The following is a 17523-nucleotide window of genomic DNA, read 5'->3' on the forward strand; positions in this document are numbered from 1 at the left end:
TTCCTCTCTAAAAATTTCTATTTTAAAATCTTTTAAAATTTTATTATTGTTTGTCCCCCGAATAACAGGAGAATCATTCCAATTTTCTGTTATTCAGACTATTAAATGTTCTTTTTAAAATTTTAGTTTAGTTAATTTATGAACCTTAGAAAAACGTGATGAGAATTCAAATATCACGGGACTATGATAATATACATCTGATGTTGAAATGTAATCACAAAGCGGTTCTACAATTACACTTTCCAGCCTTGCGCAAGGTACTCAGAAAGTGAAAAAAACTGTTTCTGAGTCAGGGCAAAAATCAACTTCCTAGAGGTCTATGAGAGCCACTTCATGTGTATCTAGCAAGCACTGGTTTACCAGCTGTGGATAGGACAGTCCTGAATTTGTAATGACTTCAGTTTTTATAAAGATATTTTAAAAACATTCTACCATTTTTTTCTAGGAAAATTTACTATGTGTAAGCCACTGCCAGACTTTAGTTTGCTACCAATTTGCTGAAATGAATAAGAAAGTCACATTTTGAAATAACTTCATTTTCCTTAGCAAAATAGCATATAATATTTCACTAGGTTAAGCCTTCAAAAATATTTTCAGTGTGACTGACCATTTTTATCAGTGTTCATGCTTAGATCAGAAATAACCAATTTTTTGGGGGGCAGGGAATAAAGTGGGAGAGAATAGATATCTAACTGTAATAGTAAGGTTAAAGAGAATGAAACTGTAAAAGGTGAACTGGGATGGGCAAGAGAATGGTATGAATATAAAGAATAAAGATCTTTCACTTACCAAAAACCAAAACACCACCACACCACACTGTACCTTATGGCTTTGCCAAGTTGATACAGAAAGCCCTGGAAATAATAACTTTTGCTTAAAATAAAATCCTTGCTCTTGTGTGAAGTCCACATTCAACTCTGTGGTTTATCTGAATATTATTTTGATCTGGCAGTGAACAGATTACCAATATGATTTAAGTACTACAGCAGATATAGTGAGTTGATTATCTTTCTGTTAAGATTCTAGGCATTTCCCCAATTTTGGTTTCTCTTGGGGTTAGCACCATTTCTTGATCATGCCAAGGCTTTTCTTATTGTATTCTTCCAGTCTCCTTCAGTGTGGCATATGTATGCATTTCCAGACAAATAAGCTGCAGTTTGAAATAAATACAAAAGTTGTCAGAGAAAAAAATGCTAACGTGCTCAAGATATTTAAATTTTGATGAGGCTCTAAAATTCTGTGGGGTTCTAAGAGTGTCAGTAGTAACCACTTTTAAATTATGTTTGCATATTTGCAATAGAATCTATAAGGAAATGCCAGTTTTTCCTACCTTATTTTACTTAAACATGAGATAATCATTCTAACTTCTTAATATGAAATAATTGTTCAAAAGCACACTCTATAAACTCAATTTTTGAAGGCACTCCTCTCATAAGCTTTAGTAAATATTTCCCTGTAATATTTTCATCAGACATCCTACCCCTTCCTGATCCTTTTTTGAGTAGGGAAAGATACCAACCTGCAGTCATCTCCTCCAGCACTAACAACGTATCGATCGCTACTTGTAAACCGAATATTGGTCAAATGTGCAGAGTGACCTAAGAACCTTTTGTGTTTTGCCTGAATGGGGAGAAAAAGGAAAATCACAGTGAAAATGATACATCAGGGCAATTTTTTTTTAGGAGACAAAAACTATAACTCCTCAAAGATCTGCTAGAAAAGCTATCTTGAGTACTTTGTGACTCTGGTAGGTCTTAGACGTGGCTTTGACATTTCCCCTGCTAAATAAGATTTGGATTTAGATACAAAAGTGTGCTGCACTCTGGTATAATAAAGTATAAGTTAAATTTAAGTTTTTGGGCAAAGATAGAGTTGTCATACTATTATTTTATGAAAAAAAAAAGGTAAGTAATCTTGCCCCCTATATGACAGAGGGCAAATCATACTTAGAATTTGATAATCAACCTATCTCAAAAAGGATATGTCATTTAAGATAACCTCCAGAGATGGTAACCGTATCTCCCTTGGAGAAAAAAAATTCCTATGGCAAACAAACATTTATTAAGTATCTATTATGTGCCAAGCTTTGGGGAACCAAATACAAGTTCATGAATCAAACAGCCCCTACTTGCAATTGGAATGGGAAGCTAGCACTTAAATGTATGTGTGTGGATGCGTATGTATATACACACACATATATAAAAAAATTTTTTTAAATTGTGTGTGCACACTAAATTTTAAAGCTTATTTGTCCATGGATGTTAGGTAGTAGGTACCCTAACAAATTTGGAAAATTCAGGGGAATTTGACTGGTAAGCATAGAGGCAGAAATTTGAAATATTTTCAAATGAAAAAGTATGTGCAGCCCATGACTTCCTTCGGACCCAAATTACAAATATTTATGAACGGCCATGATGGAATATCTGCCCTTTTCCCTCCGTTGCCAACCTCTGGAGTTTATCTCTCCATTTAGATGCCATGCAAACAAAATTTTTCAATGAAAAAATGCTGTTTAGGTTCCAAATAAGTGATATATAACTTGTAATGCAATGCATTCTAAAGTTAGGGCCTTGCCTGTTATCACTTCTTAATTTAAGAAATAAGTGCTTATTAAGTGAAAGTCATTATGCCAGTTTGTAGAATTTTTTTTAAAAACTTCTTGACCTAAAGGAAGTTAACTAAGTACAAATGATTTTTTAAAAAAATTACTTTGGACTGAACCAGTATAATAAAATAGATGCTAAACAGAAATATATACTTACAAATTTTTCTGGACATGGAAAGTCAAATAGCTTGACCATGCCAAAGTCATCTCCAGTAACGAGGCTGATTCCTGAATGAGACACACAGGCACAATTGACATCAGCTTTCTCAGTATGTCTTGACCATATTCCAACTACTTCATCTCCTAGAATGCTGGGGGGTGGGGTTGGTGAAAGGACAGGAAAAAAACAGTCACTGTGTCCACTGGGAAAATCCTGAAGTTACAGTTTACTGAAAAAGAGCATGTTTTAGTGGTAAGTCTACTCGTAGAATATACAATTAAAAAGGAAAGTCATTAGTACTAAATAGAATTTCTATTAGGGAGATATAAGGACAGAAATAAGATGGGATAACTCACATTTGAACTAATGGTTACTAAGTGAGAATGCCTGGTTGGTTTATATTTTCCTGTAATTATACATTAAATTGTTTAGGACCAATTGATTTTTCAAAATCAAGGTGATACGTTAAAAAGGCTATTTAAGACTTCTAGTTCTTTTAAAGGATTAAGTAGATTATTTAATAATAAAACTTCCTAATAGAACTGTACTAAGAACTATGGTAGAAGTCAGTAGTTCAGTTTTCCCAAAGCCAATTATAGATGATACCAATTTTGTGGCACCTTTTTATCCTATACAGTTCCAAAAAAGAAAATAAACAACAAAAAGAAACTTTTACAAACATGACTAACATTGGGAAAAATAATAATATATCAGAGTCTATATAACAAAGGTGAATCTACAGTTTTCATCTGTCTAGAATGAAGTCATTGCTGTGTGTGAATATGTTGTAATTTCTGTAATTTTTTTTGCCCATGTTTCTAAAATAGAATATTGGGGATGTGCTTAAAATTCACCGTACTGACTTGTACTCACATAAGACCTTTCTTTGCAACAACTTAGGCATAACTATAAAGCCTCTTGAGAAAAGTGGCAGCTGCTGCTTAAACAAAACACAAAGTCACCCATCTATTTCCAAAGTTAAAGCTGCCACTGGAAATCTGTGATGACTATTCACACTTCTGAAGTAAAGAAAAAACCCCAATTGTCAATGCTTTGGTTTTAGTATTTTTTAAAAATGAGATTCTGAAAACTGGATATTTGTTAGGCAAACAAGTTAAAACTAGCTGCTATCAGTTAAATTTATTTATTGTTCTCTTCTTAATTGCATAGGAAGAGCTCAGCAGGCTGTGGGCAGGCATTTTCTGAAAGCCCCTTGGTGAAAGAATATCACTGACAGAAAACTTTGTTTCTGTGTTGTTTCAGACAGCTCTTGCCTTAGGTAGAGTTGTTCAGAAAAGCGATCCTCTTCGCTAGGTGAGCCATTTTCAGAAAGGTCTCATTCTGAACCCATGAGACATTTACCTAGTCCACGTAGCCCAAGTTATTCTGTCAACGGCAGCCTGGTCCATCATCTGTTTTCCTGAAGGCACTTCATAGACATGCCGTTTGTATGAACCAGTGGAGACCTTTCATGATAATTAAAGAGGGACAAGATTTCAATTACGTGAGAGATTGCCAAAAGTCATGAGTTTATATACGCTACGCTATATACGTATAGTAATACTGCCACCCAATTGACATTTCCAAAGTAAATTAAACATGACCACTATAAGCAAGTTTTTCCAAAGAAAATGAGAGTGGGGAAAAGTGACCAATGAGAATGTTAGGATACAGAAATAATAAGGAAGTTAAAATGAAATAGTTTAAAGGCCAAATTTAAGTGGACCTAAATCAAAACACTACACAAGTACTCTGATAAGCTGTTTATAGGTACTATACCTGAAGATAACAGCTGTCTGCAGAAAAGTCCATTTGAATAACAAAGCTTGGGATGTCTTTGCAGTAGCTGATTCTGTTAAGGGTAGGGCCCAATGTTAGGTCGTAAAAATCCACCGCATTCTCACTAGAACCCACAGCTAAGTATCTGGAGTCTGGACTAAACCTGCATATATAAAGAGAGAAACTGAAACATGCAAAAAAAAAAAAGTATAGTGCATTTGAAATAGTTCAAAGATTTACAAGCATGGGCGACCAAAAGGATGTGTTAGTTTTGGCAAACACTTTGGGCTATATTAGACTAATTTTAGTTGACAATTGCATAATTTGTCAAATTAATTGGCTCTACTATTGTAAACAGTCCTAGTCTCTACCGGATGGCTGTGAACTAACTTTTGTAATGCAAGTAAAATTCCCACTTTTAGCTTGGAACAGCTTTTTTCCTAGATTGTCTCCCAATTCCATTTAAAATGTTCACTGTTTTTTCAGAATGCAGTTGTCTAAAAGCATCAATGTATATGTAGCACTTATTTTCAGTGCCAATTATCTGGCATTCAGGTCACTGTATACTCTTAATTCTGCAGGCACATTCCTTCTTTCTAGGCTCCTAGGACCATGGATCTGAGGAATGTAGAGGGTGATACTTTTATTAACTTTATAACAAAAACCACCAATAGCTTACTTAGCATCAGATAAACGGGATGTCAGAAAACTAGAAATACAATAATACTTTTTCTAATGTGATTGTAACAACTCACATTTATAGTGTTCAATGGTTTTCAAAGTGCTTTCATATGTATTTTATTTGATTCTTACACCAATACTATGATGTGGGAAGTCAGTCAGATAGCATTTATCAAGCACCTACTATGTCCTAGGAACCGTGCTAAATAAATGCTAGGGATGCAAAGGGCAAAAAACAGTCCCTGCTCTCAAGGAGCTCACAGCCTGATGAGGGAGAGAACGTGCAGATTAGCCATGTCCAAACAATATGCATACAAGCCAGAGACAGAGGAAGGACACTGGCATTAAGGAGATCCAGGACTGCACCCCAACTGTACAGAGAAGGAGATGGATGGCTAAAGAGAGTCAGTGACTGCCTGCCCACCACTGTTCATCCAGTAAGTGCCTAGAACCCAGTTTTCTTACGTCTCACAGCCTACTACAGGCATACCTCATCTTTACTGTGCTTTGCAGATATTGTGGTGGTGGTGTTTTTCAAACTGAAGGTTTGTGGCAACCCTGCAGTTGAGTGAGTCTTGTGCTCAGCATGTGCTCATATGTCTCAGTGTCACATTTTGGTAATTCTCGCAATATTTTAAATGTTTTTCATTATTACATCTGTTATGGTGATCTGGGACCACAGATCTTTGATTTTACTCTTGTAATTGTTTTGGGGTACCATGATGGTGAACTTAATTGATGAATGTTGTATGTTTTCTGACTGTTCCTCCATCTCTCTGCATCTCCTTGGGCCTCCCTATTCCCTGAGACACAACAAAATTGAAGACTATCGCAAAAACTTAGTTGATAGAGCAGCAGCAGAGTTTGAGAGGACTGACTTCAATTTTGAAAGAAGTTGTACTATGGGTAAAATGTTGTGACTATCAAACAGTATTGCCTGCTAAAGAAATCTTTCATGAAAGGAAGAGTCAATCAATGTGACAAACTTCCTTATTGTCTTATTTTAAGAAATTGTCACAGCTACCCCAGTCTTCAGCAACCACCACGCTGATCAGTCAGTAGACGACAAGCTCGAGACAACACCCTTCACCAGCAAGCTGAAGCTTGGATGAAGGTTAGCATATTTTAGCAATAAAGTATTTTTAAATTAAGGTATGTATATTGTTTTTTAGATATGATACTACTGCACACTTAACAGACTACAGTATAGTGTAAACATAACTTTTATATGCACTGGGAAACCAAAAAAAATATTGCTTTACTGCTGGTTCCAATGCAATATCTCTGAGAGATGCCTGTATGTCAAACAATCACATTTTAATATAGTGCCTCAAAGTTTGCAAAGTGTTTTCCCCCACAAAAACCCTATTAGGTGAGCATTTCAAGTAACATCCACATTTTTCAGAAAAGGAAACTGAGGCTATAAGAGATAGAGTGATTTGTCCATGCTAAGAAAATATGTAAATATAAATAATGTTTAGGAGGTATAAATGCCTCCTAATAACTTAAATGACTTAAACTTTTCTTTATAATTAAGAACACTAACAAGTCAGGACACCTGGGCTCAAATTCTAAGTCATACTAGCTGTGTGACCAAGGTCAAGTCCTTTAATCACTCTAGTTCTTAGTTCTTCATATATAAAATGGGACTAAGATCCCGCACACAAACTCCTTCACAGTCCTGTTGGGACTAGCAGGCTTATGTAAATGTGATGCTATTATTATGTGACGCTTATTCACAACTAGAAGCAAGGGGGCACTGTGAAATAAAAAAAGGTTGCTCTTGATCCAGTCTGCATTCTCTGCCTCTGTGGTTGAAGAGGGAAGAGTAGAGAACAACGTCTGTCCTGCTCCTTCATCTCAAGATTTTTTTTTTTAACATTCATTTTTCTGAGTTCCAAATTGTCTCCTTCCAGGCCTTCATCCACCCAATGAGAAGTCAAAGCACTGTGATACCCATTACATATGTGAAGTCAAGCAAAACATTTCCATATTAGCCAAAAAAGCCAGAAAAATAAAGTGAAAAAAGTCTGCTTCACTCTGCTCATAGCTCATCAGTTGTCTCTCCGGAGGTGGATGGCATTTTTCATCATGTCATCTGAAGATTTATTAGTTCCACTGTTAGGGAGAGTTAAGTGGGAGACACCTCTAACATTCCTTCTCTACTGCCAAGCTTTTCTTAAGGCTGTGAACCTGAACTTTAGGAAATTTTTTCAATCTTTTAACTAAAACAGATGAAAACATATTTAAGCAGGTAGCTAACTTTTTACAGGTTATTTTCACAATGCAAATACACATTCCTCAGGGGAGAGACTTATGATGACAAAAGAATAATAAATCTTTGTATCACTCACAGCATCTAACAAAAACCTCTTTAATGACTGGAGAAGAAGGGTAGGATATCAAATGTCTGTATTAAGAACAGTGCAACATAATGCACCAGCATTGGTCAGATGCTTAAGGAGAGCACTGCACATCTTAAGGCCAAAATGAATAATCTGGAGATCAAAGGAAATTTTATAGATGATTGGAGGGAAGGGATGTTCCCCATAGCGAAAGGCTGCAGAATTTGAGGCTCTTCAATTCAGAGAAAAAAGAAAAGGCTGATGAGTAATTTAATAGATGTCTTTGGTATCTAGATGCCAGAACCAGAGGAAGCAGGACAAAGGGACAATTTCCTGTCAGTGAAGTTTTATATACAAAGAATCTCCCATCAGTGAAGTTGGTTCCATCCTGAAATTAATTTCCAAGGTGGATAGTAGAATCATCTACTGTAGTGGACTTTAAAAAGAGTATAGAGTATAATATATTTGAAATAATTTGGGTGTGCAACAGGTAGAGGAAGTTGGTGGTATGAGATTATGAGATCTGCTTCATAAAACACTAGAGAAGACCTGGTGTGGGTGTAACCCAGTTTGATCAGCTCATTCCAAGAGGTTTTAAAAATGAAACCAGAAGGAGACCAATTACCAGATGAAAAAATGGAATAAATCTGTCAGCATTTTTTTATAGCAAAAGTATTTTTCAGTGATGAAGGTGTGGAACCACCGCTTTGACCTTATGTCAGTTTCTAGATGTGTTATATGAGGAAGTAGAAATGAAACTAAGGAAAACAAAGATGGAAGAACAGCTCATCTGGACAGAATATATATGCACAGAAGAGGCCTACTCAGAAGGTTATACAATTTTGATGGCATTAAGGGATCAATTTTCAAGATATCTGCAAAGGGGGGAAGGTACTGAAAGAATGTAAAACAACATGGATTGTGTTAGTACTGAGAAAAGATCAAGAGGATATCAATTAGTACTTATCTGTATGTCTTCTTTCTCCTTACAAAATCTTAAGAATGATCCACATACTTATTGAGGGTATTTCAAAGTAAGAGAAGATGGGGAAAAAAAGAGAGCAAGCAGTGATATCTTTACATGAGTAAAACTGACTGAAATGTACAGAGAATATAAGATTCCATTGTTTATTATCTGACTATAAAAAAGTTGAACAAAATGCCTTCTTAAAGGCTCTTTTTTTCCAATAAGTGTTTCCCATGCAAAGTGCATCAACAGAGATGAGTATTCTGCCATGCTCTTGATTATCAATATAAAGGAAGGCATAAAACAGGAAGTTACATGTGTGTTAAAAATGTTTTCCACAGTCACAGATGATATTCAACATAAAGCTTCAACAAAAGAGGGATTACCTGTAGATATTAAGGTCCTTCAGATACTACTCTTTGCATTTGAGTTCAACAAACTCAAGAACACTTCAGAGCCTCTTAAATGAGTTCCATAACAGTCAGTTTTTTGGGGGGGGGCAGGACAATTGGGGCTAAGTGACTTGCCCAAGGTCACACTGCTAGTACATGTGTCAAGTGACTGAGGTCAGATTTGAACTCAGGTCCTCCTGACTTCAGGGCTGGTGCTCTATCACTGCGCCACCTAGCTGTCCCTAAAATTATTTTAACAAGGAATACAAAGAAAACCAAATGGATGAAAAAACGACAACCAATTCAGACTAACATGTAGTTGGAAATAAGGTCCAAATGGTGGGTGTATCAGTATGTATACCTTGGACAAGACACCATGGATGGACAATGAACAGGGACAAAAATTAAATGGAAAGAAAAAAGCTGGCTGAATTTCACTGGGGAAATTATGCAGTAGTTTTGATTACCTACAAGCATTTCCCTAAAACAAAAACCCGTTGTTTTTTTTAAACACTAACATTCTATTAGTGAACTATGGAATGTTCACTATCTCCAAAGAATCAAAAGTATTGGTAACCCAAAGGATAATGGAGAGACAGTATATTGATAAAAACAGGCTGTAGCATAATACCAAGCAATGACTTCCACACAGGAGTGGTGTAAAACACATCCAGGAGGTGTAATACCAGAAAAAGAGGTGAACAACTCATATACTGAGACTTAGGGATAACAGATGGAAAGCCTAAATGCTGTATGGTACCCACTAGAGGTGAACAGACCTAGAGGAATGCCTCTGATACATTGAGTAGGCCCCCTTTGAAGGATTTATGGGAATGTGTGGACAAGAACTGAGGTGATAAAACAGTGTGGAGGGGGTAACATCACAGATCCACTGATGCCTTTAAATATAAGGGTGATATTTTCTGAAAAGAAGAGTATGAATTAAAACTTTTCTCTCACAGAATCAGAATTTAAGAGCAGGAAGGGACCTTTAAAAAGAATCTAATCTCAACTCCCTAATTTTCTGGATGAAGAAACAAACCTAGAAGCCTAAGTGATTTGCTTATATAACTAACAGGAGAAATGCATCTAAATCCCTAAATCTCCTAACTACCTAATTTAGTGCTCCCCCCAGGACACCAAGATGCCTTTCTGCCATTTCAAACCAAACCAAACCAAACCACTGGAAAAAAGAATTAAGTTGCCATTAAGAACTAATATGTGTGGAAGAATAGGAATTACAAAAAGACTGGCTTAAAGACAAGAAATGAAAGCAGGGAAAAATGGACACTTCTATATGACATTCTAGTATGATCAGCACATTCTCAAAAGACTGGCTCTGGATTCAGTTTTACTTAATATTTTAAAGAATTATCTCTGAAAATGGGTTAGAGTAAGTTTTCCTAGTTATAAGAGCCATGGCTCTTACACCAAATTTATCAGCATAAAACAAAGGAATATCTCATAAGGTTTTTTGAGCTGGTGGGAAAGTGGCAAATGATTCATTTTGGTAAAGTTTAAGCATCAATGTGGGTACAAAAACTGAAGATGAATGCCTATGTGAGCCAATTAGAGTTACATTCGAGTACTGGAACTCAAACCCAGACGACCTTATTCATCTATGGGGAAATATAATTTCTAGCCAATTATAAACTCATGACTATCATCAGCCCAGCTTGTATGTTGTGACATTCAACAATCATTCAAATATTTAGTGAGAATCTACTTTTTGCTCTGCACTAAGGTAGGTAAAAACATTATCATGCCTTTCATAGATCCATGTATATGCAGAATACACAGGGTAAAATAGTGAAATGTTCGATAGACTAAATTTTTCAAAATTAGAACTTTAACATTTGCAAAGATGAAGGCTGAGTGGCAACAAGCTAAAAATCTATAAACCCATGAAGGATATGGATAGGTAACCATGGACTTCCTTACCAAATCCTAGAATATAAGTAGAAGGGATCTCTTAAAGCTTGAAAGAGTAAGTTTTAGTCCGGATAAGAGGAATTATTACATATATAAGTAAAGCCATTGTTAAGAAACTACTTCCAAGAAGTTGAAAACATAACTGGAGGTTGAAGAAATTTTTAATAAACATATTCAGGGTAGATATAAAATACTAAATAGGATAGTTTAAAAAGTTCAGAGGCATATTACATTTGGTCATAATTTCAGAGGCTGACAACACAAAGAACAAAACTGTTCCCCTATGGCATATTCCTTAGTGTCACTATCAGAAACAGAATCCTGGGTTGGCTGGATTAGTGTGACTTTTTTATGTTCATACCAAGCACTAAACTTCATGGTGACTTAAGTAACATATTGCTAATATATTTACTAACCTGATGTCTTGGACGGCACATCTCCTATCTCTTTTCTTTCCCCATATTTTTAGAGAAGTCACCAGTAAAATGATAAATTCTCCATTTTTCATGCCAATAGCTACCATGTCCCCTTCAGGGCTGTAGCACACAGTACGGGCAGCGTGACCCAAATTGACTTTATTTAGCATCTTCTACATGAGAACAGAAAAAGTCACAGAGGATTCAAATTAAATATCATGTACAAATCAGTTTCCCCGAAGGCTATCAACTACTCAATATAATTTCTGAGAAAATAATTTCCTTAATTGTTAACAAATGCAGGATTGTTGTGCCAGTGCTTGCAAATGGTAACAGCTTTCTAAATTACTTGTACTTACTTTATCAGCAATATCCCAGAGTCTTACTGTGCCATCTTCTGCAGCAGAAAGGAAAAAATCTCTTGAAGGATGTGTTGCAAGTCCCCAGATCGGCCCATCCATATGACCATTAACTAAAATGTTACACACTGCATTTTTCTCTCCTACTTCAATTATTTCAGCATTCTTAGTCCCAACTAGTATCTTTCCCTGAAACACAGGCAAAAATATTACATTTTATATTATATAATATTGTCCTTTTTAATACAAAAATGCCTACTGATTCACAATCAGGAGGATCTATGGCTTTGAATTCCTGCCCTCTTTTATCCAGTTCTTGTTAACTGTGTGTACAGCATTTCTTTCTGAGATGAGCTAATTGGTTATCATGCCATTTAACATGTTCTAATCAACTGAGTCACATGGCTTCTGAACCTAAACCTACTTAATTAATATTGCAGTAAGCTCAAGAAAACAAGCAAAGCTAAATATAGATATAGACAAGGTGAGGAGGCTAACTTTGAACCTTGTGCAATGATACAAGGACTCTCCATATAGCTGCAGTATCAAAGATGGCAGAATAAAGGAAGTAGCAGAGAAGAAAGGGCAAGTAAAGTAGTTTACTCTCTAATCCCTGATATACAGTCTAATAAATGTAAGTAAAAAAATCTTACTTTGCCTCTGCACACTGAGCGAACGCAATCTGTAATTTGTCCCGTCTCTAGTCTGAAGGCACGGCATCGCCTCAGCTCCTGGTCCCAAAGCTTAACTGCTCCTCCTTCTTTTGACCTAAGTAAACAATAACCCAAACCCAAACAACAGGCTAAATATGTTAGAACTGGATATAACTGTCTTAATTAAAATAAAAAGGATGTGAAATGGATTTCTATTTCAAATCAGATTTTTCCAATTTTTCAAAATCAATCTCTGTCCAAAAAGAATTCAATGTAAAAATGTCATTTTGAGTAATATCAATTTTAAGGTAATAGATCCTTTTCTTCCATGTTCTCAACATATAATAGACAATCATTTATCATTTATATCTTTAAAAATTCCAGCCAAGGTTATTAACATCAATATTAATAGTTCACATTTGGGCGGAGCCAAGATGGCGGCTGGAAAGCAGGGACGGGCGTGGGCTCCCTACCGAGCCCCTCCAAAAACTTATAAAAAATGGCTCTGAACCAATTCTAGAACGGCAGAACCCACAGAACAGCAGAGGGAAGCAGGGCTCCAGCCCAGGACAGCCTGGATGGTCTCTGGGTGAGGTCTATCCCGCACGGAGCTGGGAGCTGGGAACGGAGTGGGGCAGAGCCCAGCCTGAGTGGCGTGGACCAACAAGACCAGCAACCGGGCAGAGCATGCCCAAGCACCATGATTCAGTGAGCTGCTGCAGTTACCAGACCTCTCAACCCACAAACACCAAAGACTGCTGAGAAGGTTAGTGGGAAAAGCTGCGGGAGTGGAAGGAGTTCGCGGTTCGGCTTCCAGCCCCGGCGGCAGCGGAGGTGGGGCAGCTACGGCTGTTGCTGCTTCCGGCTCCAGGCCCACCTGGTGGGAGGAATTAAGTAGCAGATCAGAGCAGGGGTGCACAGCCTGCTGAAGATCTAAGCCCAGTTCGGGTTGGGGGTTCTTGGGGAAGGAGCAGTGCTGGTGTGGCAGAGCTGGCACCTCCCCCCCAAACGTGGAACATAGAACTCTGTAGTCTACAAGCAGTCCTACCCCACTGAAAAACTCAAAGGTCAAGTTAGTTGGCAGGGAATATGGCCAGACAGCGAAAATGCACTGAGATTCAGTCTCAGACTTTGCATTCTTTCTTTGCTGACAAAGAAGACCAAAACATACAGACAGAAGAAATTAATAAAGTCAAAGAGCCTACAACAGAAACCTCCAAGAAAAACATGAACTGGTCCCAGGCCATGGAAGAGCTCAAAAAGGATTTGGAAAAGCAAGTTAGAGAAGTAGAGGAAAAATTGGGAAGAGAAATGAGAAGGATGCGAGAAAACCATGAAAAACAAGTCAATGACTTGCTAAAGGAGACCCAAAAAAATACTGAAAAATACACTGAAGAAAACAACACCTTAAAAAACAGACTAACTCAAATGGCAAAAGAGCTCCAAAAAGCCAATGAGGAGAAGAATGCCTTGAAAGGCAGAATTAGCCAAATGCAAAAGGACAGTCCAAAAGACCACTGAAGAAAATACTACTTTAAAAATTAGGTTGGAGCAAGTGGAAGCTAGTGACTTTATGAGAAATCAAGATATTATAAAACAGAACCAAAGGAATGAAAAAATGGAAGACAATCCTTGGAAAAACCACTGACCTGGAAAATAGATCCAGGAGAGATAATTTAAAAATAATTGGACTACCTGAAAGCCATGATCAAAAAAAGAGCCTAGATATCATCTTTCAAGAAATTATCAAGGAGAACTGCCCTGATATTCTAGAGCCACAGGGCAAAATAGAAATTGAAAGAATCCATCGATCGCCTCCTCAAATAGATCCCCAAAAGAAATCTCCCAGGAATATTGTCGCCAAATTCCAGAGCTCCCAGATCAAGGAGAAAATATTGCAAGCAACCAGAAAGAAACAATTTGAGTATTGTGGAAACACAATCAGAATAAACCAAGATCTGGCAGCCTCTACATTAAGAGATCGAAGGGCTTGGAATACGATATTCCGGAGGTCAATGGAGCTAGGATTAAAACCTTGAATCACCTACCCAGCAAAACTGAGTATCATGCTCCAAGGCAAAATATGGATTTTCAATCAAATAAAGGACTTTCAAGCTTTCTCAGTGAAAAGACCAGAGCTGAATAGAAAATTTGACTTTCAAACACAAGAATCAAGAGAAACATGAAAAGGTAATCAAGAAAAAGAACAAGAAAAAGAAATTGCAAGGAACTTACTAAACGTGAACTGTTTTGTTGACATTCCTACATGGAAAGATGATGAGTATGATTCATGAGACCTCAGTATTAGGGTAGCTGAAGGGAATATGCATACATATATGTTTATGTATATATATATATGGGTGAATGTGTATGTATATATCTATGTGTGTGTGTGTGTGTATATATATATATATATATACACACACACACACATAGAGAGAGAGAAAGAGAGAGAGAGAGAGAGAGAGAGAGAGAGAGAGAGAGAGCGCCAACATAGGGTAAGTTGAAGATGAAGGGAAGATATCTAAAAGAAATAAAATCAAATTAAGGGATGACAGAGGAACATACTGAGAGAGGGAGATGAGGAGAGATAGAATGGGGTAGATTATCTCGCATACAGGAGGCAAGAGCAAGCAGTTCTGTGGGAGGAGGGGAGAGGGTGGATGAGGGGGGAATGAGTGAACATTGCTCTCATCAGATTTGGCCTAAGGAGGGAATACCATACATACCCAATGGGGAATCTTACCCCACAGGAAAGAAGAGGGAAGAAGATAAAAATAAATGGGGAGGATGATGGAGAGGAGGGCTGATGGGGGTGGAGGTAGTCAAAAACAAACACTTTCGAAAGGGGACAGGGTCAAGGGAGAAAATTCAATAAAGGGTGATGGGTTGGGAAGGACCAAAATATAGTTAGTCTTTCACAACATGGGTATTGTGGAAGGGTTATACATAATGATACACATGTGGCCTATGTGGAATTGCTTGACTTCTTAGGGAGTGGGAAGGGAAGAGGGGAGAGAATTTGGAACTCAAAGTTTTAAAAACAGATGTTCAAAAACAAACAAAAAAGTTTTTGCATGCAACTAGAAAATAAGATACACAGACAATGGGGTGTAGAAATTTATCCTGCCCTACAAGAAAGGAAGGGAAAAGGGGATGGGAGGGGAGTGGGGTGACAGAAGGGAGGGCTGACTGGGGAACAGGGCAACCAGAATATACGCCATCTTGGAGTGGGTGGGAGGGTAGAAATGGGGAGAAAATTTGTAATTCAAACTCTTGTGAAAATCAATGCTGAAAACTAAGTATGTTAAATAAATTAAAAAAAAAATAATAGTTCACATTTGTATAAAATATGAACGTTTACAAAGTACTTTTCTCGTAACAACACTGTAAGGTAGGTAATGCAGATAACATTATCCTTTCTGTACAGACAGAAGAACTGAAGCGCAATAAGGTGAAGTGAGTTGCCCAGAATCACACAATAACTGTCATTGCCAGGATCTGAATCCAAGTCTTTTGAATCCAAGGGTAACACGTTCCCCACTAACCATACTATTTGCTCTATGGACAGTGACTAGACCAGTTTGACAATAATTAAGAATTCAAGTAGAAGGCAGAGGAATGTGAAACTGAAAAAGAAAAAGTTAAGCTTCCAGGCCGGAAAGGAGTGAAAGAGCTTAAGGGACTAAAGGGCAGAAAGGGTCAGGGGAACTTTCTTAGGAAGGGTAAAGATATTTCTGAACCTCTAAGAGTCCAAGCAGCCCAAGGAAGCCTTCTAATTCTAAAGCTCTTAGCAACCTGTAGGAGAGGTCTCCTTTTTGGACAGGACTACTAACACTGACAGATCAGGGAAACACCATAAATATAGTTAACTTTAATTTCTGCAAAGTGTCTGACAAAGTTGCTTATGCTCTAAGACTGAAACATGCAGGCTAGGTATTAGTACAGTTGGGTGTACTGACAAATGCTTAAACAACCAGACTTGAAGAGCGTGATTAATTTGGAAGATCTCTAGTGAAATACCCTAGCTATCTATCCTTGAACTTACAATAGCTGCTATCATTGTTTAGAATTCTTTTTCACTTTATTTTTAGATACAGAATGGCTAAGAATAATGTTTTAAACTGACCTGAAAGTTATACATTGTGAAAAATGAACATTCATTAAATACATTCCAAAAATAATTTTAAGAGACTATGGTCATTATCCCCATCATTGTTATTATCACATGCATTTCTTAAGTGCTTATTATGTGCCAGACACTGTGCTAAGCATTAGGGATAGAGAGAAAGGCAAAAACATGGTCCCTGACCTCAAAAAGTTCATACTTTAGAGGAAGAAACTTTCTATAACATACTGTGTAGAGCCAGGACCCAATTAACTCAAGTTTGAATCACACAAAATTCAATTTAGTGATTTAGTACTACAAAATACCAGGTCACATTTAATACTGGCCAAAATTCAGTTAATATAATATGTGCGAGATAGATAGCTGAGGGTTTAACCTGCTAGGTTGTCAGTCACACTTACCTAATGTCATGTGTGGATGTTACATGCTGCTGTATATCATATTATCAACACTTGTTGATATAATATGTTCAACATACATTGCTAAATATTTTAAGTAACCATGTTTTTGTCATATTGTTAGTACAGGCCTGTTTTTGTGTTCAGTATTCATGCTCCCTGGTAGTTAACTGTGATGCTCATCTGCAATACAAGTACCCTCATTATCCCCCTTAATCCCATTCTTAATTCTATGGAAGCTCCTAACCTCCTTTCTGCACCAGGCTTCAGCCCTTAAAGGAAGCTGTAACCTAACCCTGTCCTGTGTACCCACAGCAGCAGCAGCAGCTGTGTGATTATCACAGGAAATCTCCACCCCATCCCCAATCTCTGCATCTGCTGTGCCCCTGTCCCTTGCTCCATGGCACTACACTCTAAGGTGGTGATGAGTGGTGATAAGTGAGTGAAACCCCACCTCTTCCCCATATTCCCTTTTCATTTTAGGAGGGACAGAGTGAGCCTCACAGGATAAGCCAGCATGGAGGCACTGTGATCACACTTCTCATTCCATTCTGCACTGACTCATTTTTGCTTCTGCAGACTTTTTTACCTTTACCCCAGCAGCCTTCACACCTGTGGTCCCCTCCTCTGATCAGTGAGTTTCTGTCTAGATACACCATTTCAGGAAGTTCCTAGCCCTTCATGCTCACTTCTCTATGGGCTCAACT

The 17523-nt window shown here is 37.4% G+C and overlaps 1 protein-coding gene across 1 annotated transcript in view; it reads right to left on the reverse strand.

Annotated features, from left to right (window-relative positions):
* Positions 1–857: 857 nt before the first annotated feature.
* EML5 (EMAP like 5) overlaps positions 858–17523 on the reverse strand; it is a 186527-nt gene continuing 169861 nt past the window's right edge. The window contains exons 37-44 of the mRNA XM_036736732.1: positions 12290–12404; positions 11637–11825; positions 11278–11450; positions 4545–4707; positions 4128–4231; positions 2763–2916; positions 1520–1620; positions 858–1150 (exon numbers count right to left, since the gene is read on the reverse strand). Coding sequence (XP_036592627.1) covers positions 1114–1150; positions 1520–1620; positions 2763–2916; positions 4128–4231; positions 4545–4707; positions 11278–11450; positions 11637–11825; positions 12290–12404 — 1036 coding nt within the window. The 3' untranslated portion in view covers positions 858–1113. The remainder of the gene's footprint in view (positions 1151–1519; positions 1621–2762; positions 2917–4127; positions 4232–4544; positions 4708–11277; positions 11451–11636; positions 11826–12289; positions 12405–17523) is intronic.

Source organism: Trichosurus vulpecula, chromosome 8 (assembly GCF_011100635.1).
Source record: "Trichosurus vulpecula isolate mTriVul1 chromosome 8, mTriVul1.pri, whole genome shotgun sequence".
Taxonomy (NCBI): Eukaryota; Metazoa; Chordata; class Mammalia; order Diprotodontia; family Phalangeridae; genus Trichosurus; species Trichosurus vulpecula.